This window comes from Opisthorchis viverrini (assembly GCF_000715545.1).
Source record: "Opisthorchis viverrini unplaced genomic scaffold opera_v5_46, whole genome shotgun sequence".
NCBI lineage: Eukaryota > Metazoa > Platyhelminthes > Trematoda > Opisthorchiida > Opisthorchiidae > Opisthorchis > Opisthorchis viverrini.
The window spans coordinates 2013587-2031056 of NW_008751703.1; the positions used below are offsets into that span (position 1 = coordinate 2013587).

The 17470-nt window shown below is 42.1% G+C and overlaps 1 protein-coding gene across 1 annotated transcript in view; it reads left to right on the forward strand.

The window, feature by feature from the left end:
* T265_03361 (hypothetical protein) overlaps positions 1-17470 on the forward strand; it is a gene marked incomplete at both ends in the record, with an annotated part of 152748 nt that overhangs the window by 30615 nt on the left and 104663 nt on the right. Inside the window, 6 exons of the mRNA XM_009167822.1 lie at positions 366-472; positions 9264-9442; positions 11867-11982; positions 12881-13030; positions 13083-13136; positions 17097-17229. Of these exons, the coding sequence (XP_009166086.1) occupies positions 366-472; positions 9264-9442; positions 11867-11982; positions 12881-13030; positions 13083-13136; positions 17097-17229 (739 nt within the window). The remainder of the gene's footprint in view (positions 1-365; positions 473-9263; positions 9443-11866; positions 11983-12880; positions 13031-13082; positions 13137-17096; positions 17230-17470) is intronic.

The window sequence follows — 17470 nt, forward strand, 5'->3', positions numbered from 1 at the left end:
TATATATACATATATATATATACATTTTCTAGCTGGCAATACAGCGCAATCACCTGTTCGTCGAATGTCTCTTATAGGACGAACTTGGCCACCTGAAAATCTCCCACGGCTTCAAAAAGTTTACCAAATCAGTCAAATAACATAACTAAATTTATCGAAGAAGTATGTCCTGTGTGAATGAATCTGCACTACTTTCGTGGCCAATAAGCGTTTTTTGAATGCCAAAGTTGACGGAGGCGATGTTTGTTGTCTGTAGCTTTCCATTTTACACACTGATCAGTCTCTTAGTTTTTGCGCAGAAACAGCGGTGATAAACCCCTCAGTTGATTCCATATCGGAACAAACACGTACGAATATTTTTATAGGGCACTTCAGGAGCGGCGGACGTTATCGCGTTCGGGCTGGACGCCGCAAGCAAAATGGCGACAGAAGAGGTTGTGGATGACAAGGAACCCGTTCCACTCGAAACCAGGTTGGTAAAAATGATATGAAAATAAACTTGTTTAAACATACGGTGGTTAACGGTGAGTTTAGTGCCAAGGTGCCAAATGGTTTTGATAACTGCTTTGCAAAATGCTTACGTTCAGTTAGGACTGATATGAGCGTGTTCGCTTTCGGTTGAACTCAGCGCGTGCTAGACACGTATGCGCGCAAAAATCAGTGCTAAAGACGTACGGCTGCAACTGATAGGCAGCTGACACCCATGCGATTTGTGAAGCAATATTTTACCACCACCCCCCCCCTCCCCAAGGGCAAATTAGTTAGGCATTTTTGATCTGCACGTAAATACCGCGCCCACAGGTGTGCAGGCGGCCTGGGATGCAAATAAATAAAATTCCATGGAAAATGTATGCGGTATTCTCACTCAAATCTCAGGTGAGCTTTACTAAAGGTAATCACCAGTGCCCATAAATGTATTTTACGTACACTGAAACCGGGATATTCTACGATTTGTTTGTCCATTCATAGGGTTCTCAACTCAACCACAATAGTGTAAACCCCGAGAAGATGATATCTCTCTGGTCCCACTCATTCTGTTTGATGACGGTGTAACCTGTACACCCGTTTGATGGCAAGATTTGAGGGTTTACGATAGCCTGGAAAGGTTTGTTTGATTATGCAAGATAGATGGGCTTTCTCTATCCATCACGACGGAAAAATCGCGCTGACGGTGAATATGTTGATACTTGGCCTCACTACTCATTCATTTCACTGAGCTAATATAAGACAGTCACCAAACACCAATATTGGTTTTTGCCACTGACAAGTGCACATTCATACACGGGCTAAAGCAATAATCCAGGTTCGCTGGAGGTCTCTGCTAAATAGCCGGGTCAGAAAACGCACTGTTAAGTCATGGCCTTGGTGCATACCGTTGACGATTGTAACACACAATTTAATCAATCGTTTCAATCTATTCGATACGGTTACGTACAAAATACCAAAGCTATCTAACCGTGACCGGTTAACCCACTTGAACGATGGGGAGATCCAGGATTAACAGACATTCGAGTAATGGCTGTACTGTTGCCCGAGTACGATATGGCAAGGGTGCCTGTGTGACGATTCCGTTGGCTCCTTTTGCCTTATGTCGGCTTGGTTTCCTGCTATGTTGCCAAAACTATACTCAAATGAGAGCAGCAGAAACGTGATTCTAAACAAGCTCTAAAAACATAAGATGCATTAGTGTTAGCATGCTCCAAAAACCGTAAGTTATTACTAAACCTTATTCAAGCTGCGATGTGAGATCTCTCGGTAAAATTCTAAATATGAACCAGTAGGGATTTTGGTAAATATATAAACATATCTTGATTTCAAGTTAAGGTGCACCACAAGAGGTTTTAATCTCAAGCATTAAACTCGAATATTCTTACAGAACAACCTAAGGAGATATAAAGTCATTTTTCGAATTTAGTTGAGACGACTTAGATATTCTTTGGGTAGTCCCAGGAAGTCTACCGATACATAGATCTAAGAATATTTCTAACGTGAAAATGTAAGAACCAACGGAAGTAAATCTTAGATAGAACTGAACGAACCGGTAATTTGACAAAAGACGTGTTGTCTTCAAAACTAAACCCTAAAAGTGCTATTATAACAAATAACCATGATGAAACCCGCAGAAAATTGATCATATAATCCAAAAGGCAATAACTTTGGAAACTTGAAGGAAAACCCTCAGAATCTGAAATTTCCGGGTTGTCATATCTTTGCAGATATTTCCTATCCTTCAGGCTTGAATCGTCCAAGCATAGATATAACCGTACCATACTACCTTGTAACGTCCCTGCAACATGCAGGCACACCCATACAGGTACTTGCAAATGGTGCAAATGGGTCAAAAGTTTTCTTATGAGTTTGATAGCTTTTCTCTCAAGCCATCAAAGGTTGGCTTCTTTCATGAGTCACTACATATAAAAAACTTGGGGACTGCCGGATGTTAAATCAAGGTAAATCAAGGTAAATCAAGGTTATATTGGTCTAAAAAGCATTTTACTTTACAATGACCAAAGGATATTGGTGTGTGTGTATGTATACAGATAAACGGAATGATATGACATATATGTTCTATTTTTTGTAATCTGCATCTCAAATGTTGATGAGGGAAGTTGGGTGAGATCTTATGTATTCGTCAAGCGAATGTTTGAAAGTCTCGAGGTTACCACAATCCACAACAGATGTTGGTAGTTTGTTCCACGTGAGGGATACGCGGACTGAAAAAAAGTAGCGCCGACAGTTAATGCGGGAACATGGAATGTCAACGGCCAATGGATTCCGTCGGGTCTGTCGGGCCAAATTAACTGTGAACAAATGTTTTAAAGGGTGATTAGGGGTGTTTATTATCTTGAACATCAGGATGAGGTCTCCTCGTATACGCCGATAAGTTAAATCAAACAAATCGAGTTTACGTAGCCTTTCACTGTAGGGAACGTTTCGGAGGCCAATGACCAGCTTGGTCGCGCGGTGGTAGATACGCTCTAGCAGTTGTGTATCCTTTTGCAGCCATGGAGACCAGGCTTGGATCGCGTATTCCATTGTCGGCCGGAGATATGTGTTCATGATAATAGGGAGAATTTCAGGCGTAAAACGATAAAATATTCTCCTAAGCATCCCGAGCAGTGCCGAGGTCTTGCGATATACTGATAGACAGTGTTTACTCGGCTTCAGGTTGCTAGAAATCCAGACGCCGAGGTCTTTTTCCTCAGCCACCCATTCCAGTTCATTGGATCCCAGTTTGTATGGGAAGTGGTAGCTCTTCCCCAGATTTATGAGTTTGCATTTCTGGAAATTCAGCGGCAGCCGGTTTTGGATGGACCATTCGTCGATTCTTTGCAGATCTTGCTGTAGCGCATCACAATCAGCCTTTCCATGAATTTCAGACCAGATTTTTATGTCATCAGCAAAAAGTACGGTTTTGCACTGCAGAAGTTTCGGCAGGTCATTCATGTATACCAGGAACAAAATTGGACCAAGAACCGAACCCTGAGGGACACCACTTGTGGCGGCAATTTTATCGGAAAACGCTCCATCGACACGAACTTGGACCGAACGGTCACTCAAATAGTCTTTCAGCCAGCTCAACAGATTTCCCGTCACGCCATACATTTCAAGTTTCCGAAGAAGGATACTGTGATCGACTCGATCAAAGGCTTTGGATATATCCAAGTAACAGGCATGTACAGTAACTCCCGCATCGACTGCTCGTGTCCAGTCATCGAGTGTCACGAGGAGATTGGATAAACAAGAACGATTCTGTCGAAATCCGTGTTGTTTATCGCTCAACAAGGAGTGAATTTCAAGGTGCGATTTCAGGGCTTCTGCTATAATTCGTTCCATTACTTTTGATATTACTGGGAGAAGAGTGACAGGTCTGTAGTTAGATGCACACGTTCTGATACCTCCTTTGAATATGGGGGCTATTATCCCGCATTTCCAATCCTCTGGTACCAACCCTTCTTCCAGAGAACTAGCGAACAGTTTAGCCAGAGGATAGCTAAGTGGTTCAGCGCAGTGGCGCAGAAGCAGTGGTGTAACGCCATCCCCACCAGGTGAAGTGTGTACCTGTAAGCCGCGAAGGTGTTTGACAATGTTAGCCCGATCAATATGCACGTCCGATAAAGTTTCGTCCGTTAGTACCTCCACAGTTTGTATAGGAGCGCGGGTATCTTCAGGAGAAAACACGGAAGCATAAAATGTGGCAAGGGCATTAGCTGTTTCAAACGCATTTGCAGTCATTCCCGATTCTGTCTTTATGGCAGATATACCTGGTTTAACTTTAGCCTGCGCATTCACGAATTGATACAATAGTTTGGGGTTTTTCTCCATCCTAGTCATCAATTTGAATTGCTGTTGTAGTTTGTCTTCCTTGATTAGTGACGTGACTTTATTCCGCAACTTTCGGTACGACTCCCAGTGTTCGTCGGTCCGGTTCGTTTTATATTGAAACCAAGCGATGTTACGTTCTGTAATCCATTTTCTTGTTCGACTCCTCACTGTGAACATCTGTACGCAGGTGGCTCGAGGCACCTCTGTCGAATTGTCTGCAATCAAGGTCTGCAGCTGGGCTATGAATGATTTCCATCGCCTATTAGTATTTTCGTGTTCGTCATCCAGCATATTTAGGTCCTGGAAGGCTGAGATTATCTCCCGAAAATTGGTCTTCAGAACATATTTATGTGGGTCGCTTAAACGTACGGAGGAGCAAGTGAAATCGAACAAGAGCACGAGATGGTCGCTCTTTCCCAGTGGTGGTCTATATATGATTTGTTCAACCATAAATGGCTCACTAGTTAGTATAAGGTCAAGTAACGAAGGTTGATCTGTTCCACGAAACCTCGTACATTCGTTAACATGGTTGAATAAAGGTACCAAATCTAACAGCTCCTGAAAGTGTGCTTCAACTGAGTTGAGCGAGTATGAAGCGACGAAAAGCTGGGGAAAATTGAAATCACCCATAATGAGAATGGGAATGGAGTAGTAAGAGCATACGCGACGGATTCGGTCACATATACTGAATGTGTGAGTGTCCATTGCGGTTGGAGAGCGGTAAATGACACCAATAATGCACGCATCTATCTTGTTTGACTTCAGCATACACCAGAGGGTATCTTCAAGGATGAGATTAGCGTCAGGTATTTCAGCACATTGAAGACTACTGTCATAATATAGTGCAACTCCACCGCCATGGGTGGCTCGATCGTGTCGTATAACACTCATGTTTGTAATTTCGATTTCCTTGTCCGATATTTCCGCTTGCAACCAAGTCTCAGTCACTGCCACCAAGTGAGGTTTGTATTGGTCGCAAAAGGCGTTTAATTCTGCCACTTTACTGGGCAGACATTGGGTATTTGTATAGAGGCACTTAAGGCTAGTCGTTGTGGTTAATTCTGCTGTGCTGCAACGCACGACTCCCGGGGAGCCAGCAGTGATTCGTTTTTTGGTAAATCGTTTTTTGACCCCAATTTTTCCATCATAGTCTGAATACCAACCGTGGTTTGTTGGTATTCATCAGTGATCGTTTGCGTTTGAATAGTTCCTATTTCGCCAGTCCGAATCGTATCAGCAGATGCGTTTGAGCGTTTAGGTGAGCTTATTCTCAGTTCCCTCGGAAGCAAATTACGGTGCCTTCGCCACTGAGCTTTCACCAAGTTGGCCATTTCGGCACGAAGAAATGTCAGCTTTAAGGGTCTAGGGCCGTTTCCCATGTATTTTTCCGATTTAGGAATTCTGAAAGCATCAACTACTGCCACCTCTTCCGTTTCGAGCGTACTACTCAGAAACTTCCACTGTAGAACGTCATGTGAAATGCGTGCCGTTTTATCGGAGGCATCGTCAATCTCAGGGACACCCAGAATGATCAAGCTCCGATCATCAGCACGATTATTAGTCGCTTGATTTTCGACATTACGAGATCGTTCTGTCCATGGTACGTCAGCATGAACTCGCGCGCTATTTTCCGAATCGCTCTGGAGTCGAAATGCTGACAACAGTATATTTTCTAATTCTTTTTCTGTCTTAACAGTTACTCTGAGAAGTCTGGGTTTGTCTTGATGATGCGATTTCGGCGGTCGGCTCAGGCGAGTCAGCGAGACTGGTTCGATGGGATCAAGCTGTATTCGATTGCACAGCTTTAACCATTCTTCCATATCGTGCTTATGCTTAGCCGATAATAGTGAGTCGCTTGGCTCCTTGATATTAGTGCATATTACGCTTAGTTTAGGTTTCGGTTTCAGTTTCCTAGTATGGTCGGTAACCTTCGATGCGGGGCAACCGACAATTCCCATGTTCTTGTGTATACTGTTGAGTTCCGCTGGCTCAGGTTCAGTAACATTCGTCTTTTTTGTCTTGGTGCTGTTTGGTCTGGTTTCCTCAACAGTCCTCGGAGTGCAAGCAGCGTCTGCCATTGACCTAGATGCCTTCGCTGATTTTACATCAGTTGTCTGGTTAACTAGGGGCAGCAGAAGCTCTCTGAGTTCTTGTATTTGTTTTTCCAAATGGGATATTTTATCCTCCGTCTCTCTGTTTGCTCTAAAGCCCATAGTGGTCGGTATATCTACTTGGCCAGTATCGACATTGGAGGCTCTACACATAGTGCATCGATAACAGATAGATGGATGCTTTGGGTCATTAATCATCTGAGCGCTCAGATCAGTCAGGGTATTGTCACAACGCGCATGCACCAGTAATTTGCAAAATGCACAATTAACTACGGTGGTGTCTCGACTTACCGGGCCTTGGCAAACAGCGCAATGACCGTGAGGTGATTGTTCCATGATTGGATGAGTCAAGGTCTCGGTCGGGTTTGGCACGGCCGTGTTCTTTGTGTGCGCAGCGGATCGCGTTGCGCGTTTGCACGTGTTGGTCGGTTGGTTCGACGTATGCGTGGGTGTGGACGCTTTGCGGTTCTTTGTCGGCCTGGTCGCCTGCATCGGGTGAGCGGATCGTGTGTGCGGTTTCGACACTGGCAGGGCAAGTGGGGTAGCACGTAGGACGAATTTCGGCGGATGTATGAAAGCTGGTAGCTGGCGTAATACTTCACCGATCTTAGTGAAATTTGCTGCACTAGATAGAACTCGTCGTCAGCTTTCTTCTAGTGTAGAAACGGGATAACGGCCAATAAAACTGGGTATACTTGTACGCGTGGATGTGGAGGCCGCGTACGTTGTAAATCCGTTAGTCGTGAACACCGTGAAAAATTTTCACAGATGAATATAGATGGTATATTCCAATAGATCTCCCAAAGAGAAATCGAATGGTATGTCGGTGAGCGTTGTAGGACAAAATAGATCCGAGAAAACCGTATCGGAGTCGGAGCGCCAAAAGATGCGACTGCACAGCAGGCTGTGCAGGCTGTGGACAACTTTGTATTGTCACAGGCGGGATAGCGCATTACACATCGTTCACAGTCGGCTTAGTATACTAAGCTGGCTAACTTTATTAAGGAAATTAGCATGTACTGCAATATGGTGAAAAAAAAATCGATAATGTGAAAACCGGAAGGAACTTCAGTTTGCCCGTACCTCGGAGTTATCCGTCAGAAATGTTAATAAAACTGCCTGTGTCCACAACTTACCTTTGCTGTGGGGCTTCCCCTATCAAGAATGAAACTTTGGTCCAGTTGCAGAATTTTACATGATGTCTGAAAAGACTGCGCTACTTCATTCAGTGAAGAACCCTTCTCAATAGATGGTACCATTTTTCAAGACGAACTGTGATAATCATCCAAGAAATCACAATTACCGGACGAGATTATTTCATCCGGATGCAGATAAAGCTCTTGAGATTAGCTAAGTCCACAATGTTATCTGTTATGAAGGAAGACAGGATAGATATATTGATCTACATTCATATTTTGTTCGACAGCTAAAAATTTCCTGATCAGACTCCAAGAAGTATGTAACGATAGGTTGTTATGAAAATGGCCATGTATGAGTACGTTGCATCTTCTTCTACTTTCAAGATAAAAGATTCTTGCCTGCAAAACAATACGTGTTAGATGACCTCTGGTTGGGATTTTTCCAGCTTTGGTATTTGGATGAAAGTGCCTTGTCATGTTCAATTTTCGATATCGAAGCAACGATTAGGCTCACTCGCACATCAAAAGCTGCGCTTAGGTTTTCACATCCAAGAACAAAATTGCAACAGCCTAAAACGCAATGAAATTTAGTTATTTTCCTACTGGTGTCCTTGAAAAGCTTCAGTGGCATTATGACATCATGCTCCAATAACCTGAAAAGCCTGTATAAAATCGCAACGCAATAACAAGACACCAAGCACATAGTAGGCTGCAGTTTACTGTGCGTGATTCACTAAAGCTTGGGAAATGCCCTGTTCAAGATGATGCGTAGTTGTCAAGTGTGAGAACGTTTTCTGAGCATTCTAAGTGCCTCTGAAAGCTTGAACTTAAACCGTAGGAAGTTTTTATACACCCCACAGTGCACTAAGCGTGCTTTACCGGTTAATAAGTAGTTAGCAGAATAGTGCATGAACATGAGCTGCATACTGACACACACACCAGAGACAGCGTGCGTTGAACAGATGTGAGAGCACATGTTACTGATAATTTAGTCAGGACACCTATATTTTCGTTAAAATGTGACTATAAGTTTATTCTTGCCGTAAACTATTACACAAATAAGATTGATGGACGCATAGATCTAAGACAAATATCATGTAACTTGTTCACATGTTATTACGCTTTTTCGTGGTCCTTTTACCAGAACTTCTTCGGATAGCACAAAATATCTTCATAACACCTGATAGGCTCGTTCCACAGAAAGGCTGTAGTGAAATAATACGTTTTGCTCCCGGATAGGTCCAATATGCTGGCTCAGATTTTGTTATGCACAATGGCGAGCGCTTCCACGATTACGAGAATGGTCCGTAACGCGGGAATACGATGATCTCCGAGTTATATTCGTACGAGGCTCTCGTGGTATAGATTCCCGAAGCATCGTGTGTTATCCACAGTTTATTTTGTACATACCCCACCCATGGATCTGATTTGATGTGCGTGAATGATACAGTACCGAACTACTTAGTTACGCCCATGGATGCCACAATAAACTAGCAGGTGACGGGTGAACTGTTGGGTACGTCGGCATTTAAACCTCATACAGTGATCATTTTCTAAATCCTCGACTATGGCGATCGACATTTGGCTTTAAAAATCAAACGTCAGAACTGCTTTGCTGCTCTGTGAACAATAGGCGAACTCTAACCCCGTGTAATAGTCCCTCAATTGTCTACCAATCCTCGTTCAGAATCGAATCCATAATTGAAGAGTTCCTCGGTGATATGCACCCAGATTACACAAGCTACACTGAGGAAGTGAATATGCTTTGTGAGATCATCAACGATTATAGCAATTTGGTCACCGTCTTCGATATGGAGGAGGACTCGGACCTGGATGGTTACGTGATATCATCGCTTCTGGCCAGTGGTGAGTTGAACCGTTGTGCGCGTTACGGACGCTTAGGGCATTACCTTTAATTAATCGCGACCTGTTTGTTGATAATGGATCGTGGGCTAGTATTTATCTCTTCAAGGGTGGATAAAGTAAACGAACGTCGTGATAAGATCTATCACAATGAAAACACAGCCTGTTAAATATGTACTCCATAGTTCACTCGAATAAAGTCTTTTACTGTAAATGTTTAATAAATTCACTAGTCCAGGAAGTCGAAAAAATATACAGTTCATTTATTGGAAACTCTTAGCCTTAACAGTAACACAATGCTCAGATAAACAGAATAGTTAGCAAAACCTTAGCAGCCACCTTACGGAATCCTATGCGATATGAACTCTGAAAACATTCGGTCCTAACACTGGAACACCGAAGTCTCACTGATGGGATTTTAACTTCCAGATGCCTGCTTCCTTTCGAATTAGGGTGTCAGACTCACCGTAACCTATCCGAATTCCATTGGAAACCCGTAGTTGGCTAACGTCTGATAACTCGGATTTCATGAAACCTTGTGAAAACAAGGTCATAAGAAATGATGCATTGTAATCGGGATCTGCACACCTGAGCGGTGCTTTGGATTTAACCAAATAATCGTAAGCCGTGGATAGGTAACACATCCCCCAAAGCAAAGGCGGACCTTGTCCATACGAGCGGCACTGAATCAGGCGGCCGCTACAGCCTTCTTACCATCCATTGCCTTATCGAATATGTTGGCAAGGCTTTTTTCACAACACCTGGGAGATTGCTAGGGTTGCTAGGCTTTTCCGACACGGGGCTTGTGAGATCAATGCAGCCGTTCCCCCCTCACACAACTATGGGCCAAACTGGAGGGCTCGTTGGGCACACTTCGGTAAAAGGATTTTTTGAGGAGCCATTCGCCGCAACCTTTTTATCCAACCAACCTACAGTTGTGAGTTAAGTTTGCGTTTGCGTTAACATTTCAACGTGATGACAGGGCAAGTCCAGACGCGCCCTACCTGCAACATCAGCAAACTTCCGGTAGGTGATATAAAACACTCGACGTTTCTGTGCAGAGTGGGCTTTACGGAGCTGGGACAATGAGCCAAAATACACTTGTGTACTCACCAGTGGCTGCGATTACTAGGTGATGTGTCATCTAAGGAATGCAGGTCTGGTTTGTGGATCGCAATATCACTGGGCCGCTCAAAGGGTCGTTTTCAACTTATAGCATAAAAGCAGCACGATAAGAGTACGTCAGCTGCTACGTTTACAGCATGGCGAAAAAGTGATAGTAATTCACTGAGAAGTGGTGAAGCTTAAAACTTTTCAGTGGGAAACGTTTATCGGATTTTGCTTTTATTTCAACGCACTAAGGATAATTTCGCAAAGTGCTGTGAGCGAAAGAATTGCCAACTTTCGCGTGCATACAATGAATAAACCATAAAATGCGAAAAATCCGGTATTTACATGGAGGTAGGCTAAAATTCTACTTTTCATCTTACTTTTTGGTCCAACTGGTCACTTCGTGACGCACCGTGCATATTGTGTCACGGCAAACAATATAAATTTTTAAATTGCGGTCCTTGGTAAATACCGAAACACTGCCATGCAATCCTCAAGTACATTCGAGTACAATACCGCATTTGTTGAGGTATGGAGGGTGAACACTAAGCCAGCTCCGCCACTGAGTTGAACTGACAGACCTTAGTCGCCCAACAGCCGACTGCAATGCGCAGCCAGGTAAACATGCATATATTTGGAGTGTTCATTCGCTTGTGGCACTGGGTATTGTTACAGAAACGAGGGATCATGACTGACTGTATTCTTGTGTAATCCGAAGATAGTTCCGTTCGCCTGAAAACACCAACGTAGACAGTCAAGCAATGGTTTTGTACGTTTTAATCAAAGGGCTACAATACAAAATAATGCTAGCCGTTAATATTTGCAAAAAGGAGCTTCATAAGCGCTTCAACTTCGGTCAGCTTAGTAGAACGACCAGTCTAGAAAGAGATTCTCCACATTTGGACTTACTTCGTACTGTTTCTAAGAGGACCGAGTAACATGCAAATGCATTCCGCTGTGGGGAGTACAAGATGTATTTGCTACCGCTGTACGGGAGTGTTGTTAGAGTGAACTGGTTTACGACAAGCGACTAAACGTTGTACCAAATCTATCTTGGGATACACCAAGATCGGCAATTTAATACCCCGTACTATTTGGTCGAGTTTTCATGAAGTGATCCAGTAACTTTTGCAGATGGCCTGGGGCCAAAATATCTATGGAAAAATGTAGTCCATTTTTGTCCGAACCCCAATAATTAGCGGCATTCGGAAGATTGAATTATATTGCCTATCCATGTATGAAAGAAGGCATGCTTCCTACGGGAACATGCGAGCAAAACTGACGAACTTACACGTTACTTGTTTTGTCCCCGTTCAGCTGGATCTATTGTGGCATCCGACCAAATAAATTTGGAACAGTTGGAGATTACTCTAACACTAAACCGGGCGGATATCGCGAGAGAAAAGATATTTTTGGAAAACAAAAAGTGGAGGGTAAGTCAACCGATTCGTTTTCTTCCAACAGCACTGTTGCTCATCCATGTCTCTTTAAGATAGTTAATTTTCTTCGAAAGGTAAAATACCATGGCAAATAAACATGCGACTGTACTATAGCGAATTTTTCGGACGAACTAATTTCCAATAATGTATACATCGAACATATGGTCCATAATCCTAGTCAACGCAGACCCGCTGCTAAATCCCAGTTTATACTTTCCAAACAAGCAAGCAAATGAACGTCTTGCCCCACCATGTACGCCCAAGCACGAACGGATAACACTCCTTCTCAAATATATAATTGTACGCTTATTATTAACACTCCTTTGGAATGAATTCCCGCTAGTAAGCAACAACAAACTGGGCAAGATAGTAACCATTTTTTAAATTAAATGGTTCTTCATAACAATTAATTCAAATGTGTCAAAATCAATTCATCCGTAAGAATCGATTCAAATAACGTCATCATTGTACTCGTGCATAGTGGTTATTTTGCTACCGCCGGACATAGCACCGGCTGACTACTGACTCAGAGTGCACAGCAGAGAACGCTTCTTCAATCTATCATAGGTAGTGTTGTGTAAACAACGATATCAGATAAAACCTCAACCGGTTTCACTATGGAGTGAGTTACCCAGAGAAGCTCACAAAATCTGGAAAAAAACTTGTGTACAAATGAGTTGAGATGACCGTTAAAACAATAGCAGTCTGCTGATAGAGCATTTTCCTGATCACTACTTTTTGCATTTTTTATAAACATCTTTCCTATTGCCTGAGGAGGGCTGAATAAATAAACCTGTGACTTTTGGAGTGCGTGTGTTGCGAACAATTTTTAGCAGCAAACATGAATCCTATAGGGTTCGTAGTAAAAAGGGCTTATATCATTACCTTTCAGAAAGGACAATTGAATGACTACATGTACCAAGCCCTCATGAGTGATCGACACGATTTTGTGAAGCTATTTCTCGAACAAGGTTTCAGTCTGGAAGAGTTCCTCACAGTCTACATGCTAGAAAAGCTGTATACAGACCAGCTGAAAAATATGGTAAGATGAAATTTTTGTAAAACTAGCATACATCATCTCAAATTCACTTTAGAATTCCAAGGTCGCAATTTTCAACAAAATGTGGGAATACAACCGATCGCATCGAGTAAGTGAATTTTACAGTCCACCAAAATGTGAATATTCTAAATTGCTTTTGGTAAAATCCTATTGACTTCATAATAATCTCAATGGCATGTTTTATTTTATCCAAATTCCTCCTGTAACATCACCCAATTTTTGGAAATAAAAATACGCTGCCACAGTTTATCATACATAAATTTACAGAATACAAAAATGAGCCATATTTTCTCATTTGTATAAACAGTTTTTCTGTGGACGCTGGCATACAAATCTCTAGTACATTCCCATTTGACATCCACCAACAGTATTTGTATGGGCAGCTATGAGGTGTCTACCGTCAACACAATGAATCTAAGTCCAAGCATAAAATTTTGTGAAAAATATAGATTTGTTGAGTTGCGACTATGCGATTAAGGATGATGACAGTCAAACAGTCAGTCAGTCAGCTGTAACACCCTTTCGGTGCCCAGCTGCCATGCCACCCGAACGAAGCACGAGGGCTGGGATACTGTCAGGTTGCCCAAACCTAGACAGGGGAAGTTTAGAAGCTGACGTTTATTTCGAAGCACGGACCCTCCGGTCAGTGAATTCGCGCTCCAACCAATTGAGCCACCTCGCTCAAGGATGATGATGAAAAATTGAATCTTCGGATCCTGCTTTTGACAAAAATGTTCAGCGTGACATTCTGTTGTTCTAGGTTAAGGCACAGCATGATTACTTTTATCTACCTCACAGTTAGAAATTGATGGCTGTTCCATCAGAAGTAACCTTCAAAGTTTCCCAACGGCCAAAGCACAAATTGCATGATGGTCGAGTTAAAGCGAAAACGTTTGAAAATGCCCAGAATTATGGCAGCCATTCTAAAGCATAGAGTCTTGTCTGCGCAAACTATTCGCGAAAGGTGTCAATTAGGTCCAAAGACCGACCACCTGTATGTGCCATTTCTCATTCCATTTCTCTCATTCCGAAGATGACCCGATAAGATTCCGTGACTCACACAATAGAAACTGCTAGATAACTTAAGCTGTTGAAGGATTTTCAGCAACCTTATGAGTAGCGTGGTGTGGTAAGATAATATATCTTAATATCTCAAATAACATCTAAAACAAAACTTGGGGCGGGCTGCAGCAGCCCATTCATTTAGAGCGGGCCATCATAAAAAGAGGGATTCACCTGAATCCAGTTAGGTCTCCCGTTAAAGCCCAAATTGTGTGCAGTTAAAAATATTTATCAGAATGTTTCCAATTCGGGTTCAGGTAAAACATCAGTTTGATGGAAACTCGGGGAACGTACCTACCTGTTGATCATCATGAAGGACAAAGAGTTCGTTGGTTGTCTAATGATTGTAAGCAATCTTATGTATAGTACGTTAGGCTTGTAAAAAGCGTGGCAGGCGATTAGGCTTTTTGATCGTCACCGTGACCAAGTTAAGGGTGCATCTAGTATTGTACGCGACACAGGCGTGCCATTCAATATTATGACCAACATCAAAAAACCGGGATTTTGTTGCTTAAGCGTCTGATTGCCCTTGATCGTGTTCTTAAATTAGTTGCATTCATACAGCTAAAAACGTAAAAACACTGTGCACCTCTTGATTTTTAATGAAACCGCCAAACTTAATCATGCGAGCATGATAGTTACGAGACTACTCCATGTTAACTGCACTCTTTGGGTTTAGGGATACATAGCAATAAGGCCAAAGCTGAGAGACTTTCACAAAACTTACAGGTGTGTTTGCATTTACTCCATATTAAATTAATAGCACGTTGAACTGCAAATGAGCCATGCTCATACTGAACGAAAACTCACACAACCTCGCGAAAAGTCACCGCTCAGGTTGGCGACATTTGTAGTAACTGGTGCCGCTTAGTCGCCACGCGATCAAGAGTTTTCTGATAGAGGATAAAAAATGAGGAATAGATACTTCGTTAGGGAAGTCGATGAAGAGGAGTGCCTATACAATTAGTAAATTAAATCATATAACTGACTTGGATTTTTTCGAACAGTGGATGCCGGTGAATACTTAAAATAGGGAACTGTTCTTCAGAACAGCATCCCCAAAATTGTTTTAGGAAGCTAAAGTTTATAGAAAATTCTGTTGTTGAAACGCCTTTTTCAGCAAGATGTTTTACGGAGTATATATTATTCCTGTAATATTAGGTTGTGTTACATCAAGAACGAGTTAACGCTCCCTTCTCCTGAAGAGGCACGGAAGGTGAAGGTATAAATTCTTCGTAGTTCGTAGTATAAAAACCTTGTCCTTGTGAGGTCGATGAAGATTATGCAAAACACCGTCTTCGAATTCCTCACTGATCCAGTTGTAGACTTGGTTGCTTTGCTTTCACATAAATTTAGAGTTGACTGCTCTTGCGGCGTGTTAAACAGAACAGAAAGACGAGTGTTATGATTTTAAGACTATAATGCAGCTTCACAAGAATAAATGACTAGTAGCCAAACGCTATAGCTGAACTCAACTACGTATATATATTTCTTAGTAGGAAATTATAAACAATAATCCACTGGGAATTATTGCCAGAGCACCAGGCAGTGATGCACTTTGCGGTTCTATTATTAAGTAACGAGGGAGAATAGACAAAAAGTGCCTTGTTATTCACAGAACATTCAGTATGCCATCTGGTTTGTAACTTTTATGTGATCGCTTGAAGAGATCTAACAATATGCTAAAACTCCCAAGCGTAGATTCTTGTCATCAGGCGCTCTGGTATCCGAAAATCAACATTTTCCATCCCGGTAGATACTTACTGAGTCTAGCTCAGTTGAGTCTACTTCAAGCACTCACAAAATTCTGTGTTGACACAAATTGGTTTTAGAAATTAGGGCGGGCCGTATCCAAGGAAAATAAGGTAACGCAAACATAGTGGATGGTAGTTGTTTGTGTAGAACAGTGTACGTCAACATGTTTGCCGTCCACTAGCTTGGCAGACTAACTGTATACCTTTGTCAGTATAGCGCTTGTAGTTTCGGCCCGATGCATTCCAGGTGTCCTACCACTTTAGATTTGATATACTTTGCACCTGTAGAAAACTGTGTGATGTGGTTATTTATCCTGTTTATTTGCCGTGTTCGATGTTGTGTGTTTCCGTTGTAGTATCATTTCGAGCGATTGTAAAAAGTGTTCTATATTCGCTCATGATTTTCGGTCGAAATAGTACAACCTCAACCCTCCACAGCTGCTCTTAATGAAAACAAATTTCAGGGCTTTGAACAGGACCTGTCCATTTGTCTTGTGACACTACTGCACAACTTTACGCATCCATAGTCATAATATTATAACTGATTCAAGTGTGTTGCCTGCAGAGCAATTGTTCCCAAACTTTTCTGATCGGGCAACGATTTCTTAGTGGTTACATGTGAGTCGATAACACAATACCACGGCTGTATTTGACACTCAGCATGTACTACTAAGCTCGCCCTGATAAGTCGCTTAAAATGCAATCTTCATAAACAGAGAGATGATATTCTTGCTGAAATCTTCTGACGGTGACTTTGTACATTTGTTCCGAAGAGAAATACCAGTTGTATGGAAACACTTGTGGCTTTCTTGCTGTATTTCCTTACCCAAATAACGACTGATGTGACTACAAATGTCATCTTTTTGTAGTGCTGAATACATATTAAATGTCGTAACAATCCCGTCGATTGTGTTGTTTCCAGTAGATCTGATATGGAAGCACAATGCATGATTGCAGCTTTTAGTACTTGTGTTCCTTCATGTTAAAGCTTTACTGATATTATATTATGGAACTATTCGTCGCGATTTTTAAAAAAAGTTGAGTATTTCACCTACCTTACTGTCCTCCCGTTCACCTGTGTGCAGGGTTTATAAATATGCACTTCAAACACTGGCAGCTTTGCTGCTATGATTAAGGTATGTTTTCTTATCTTCCCTAGAAATGTCACATCTATCTATTTTCTCGTCTCGTCAGTTCATTTCTACACTTTTTGCTTGTGTTCACACAACTAGCAAAGCTCGAAAGTCGCACTACGTGACGTTGGCAAGGTCATTAAGGCACTCGTCGGAGACTTCTACCACCCGTTATATTTGAGCAAAGAATTTCATGCCAAGCTTATGCCTGAGAAGCGTCTTGAGGAACCAGGTAGGTCATATCATTAACCTTCTAAAAACACCTCAATTTTTCAAGAAACATCTATACGACGTATCATTGAGCACCTGCACTAAGGCTATTCACTGTAAAAATCAACACTTTGAGGTTGTGGATGTTTTATATATTAAACGAGATTCCGGTTTAACAAACAGTGTTTTTGGTTCAAAACAATAGTTAGCATCGATCATCGAAGATTAGGAGACAATTTGCTTGAATTCAAGCCGGGTGCACT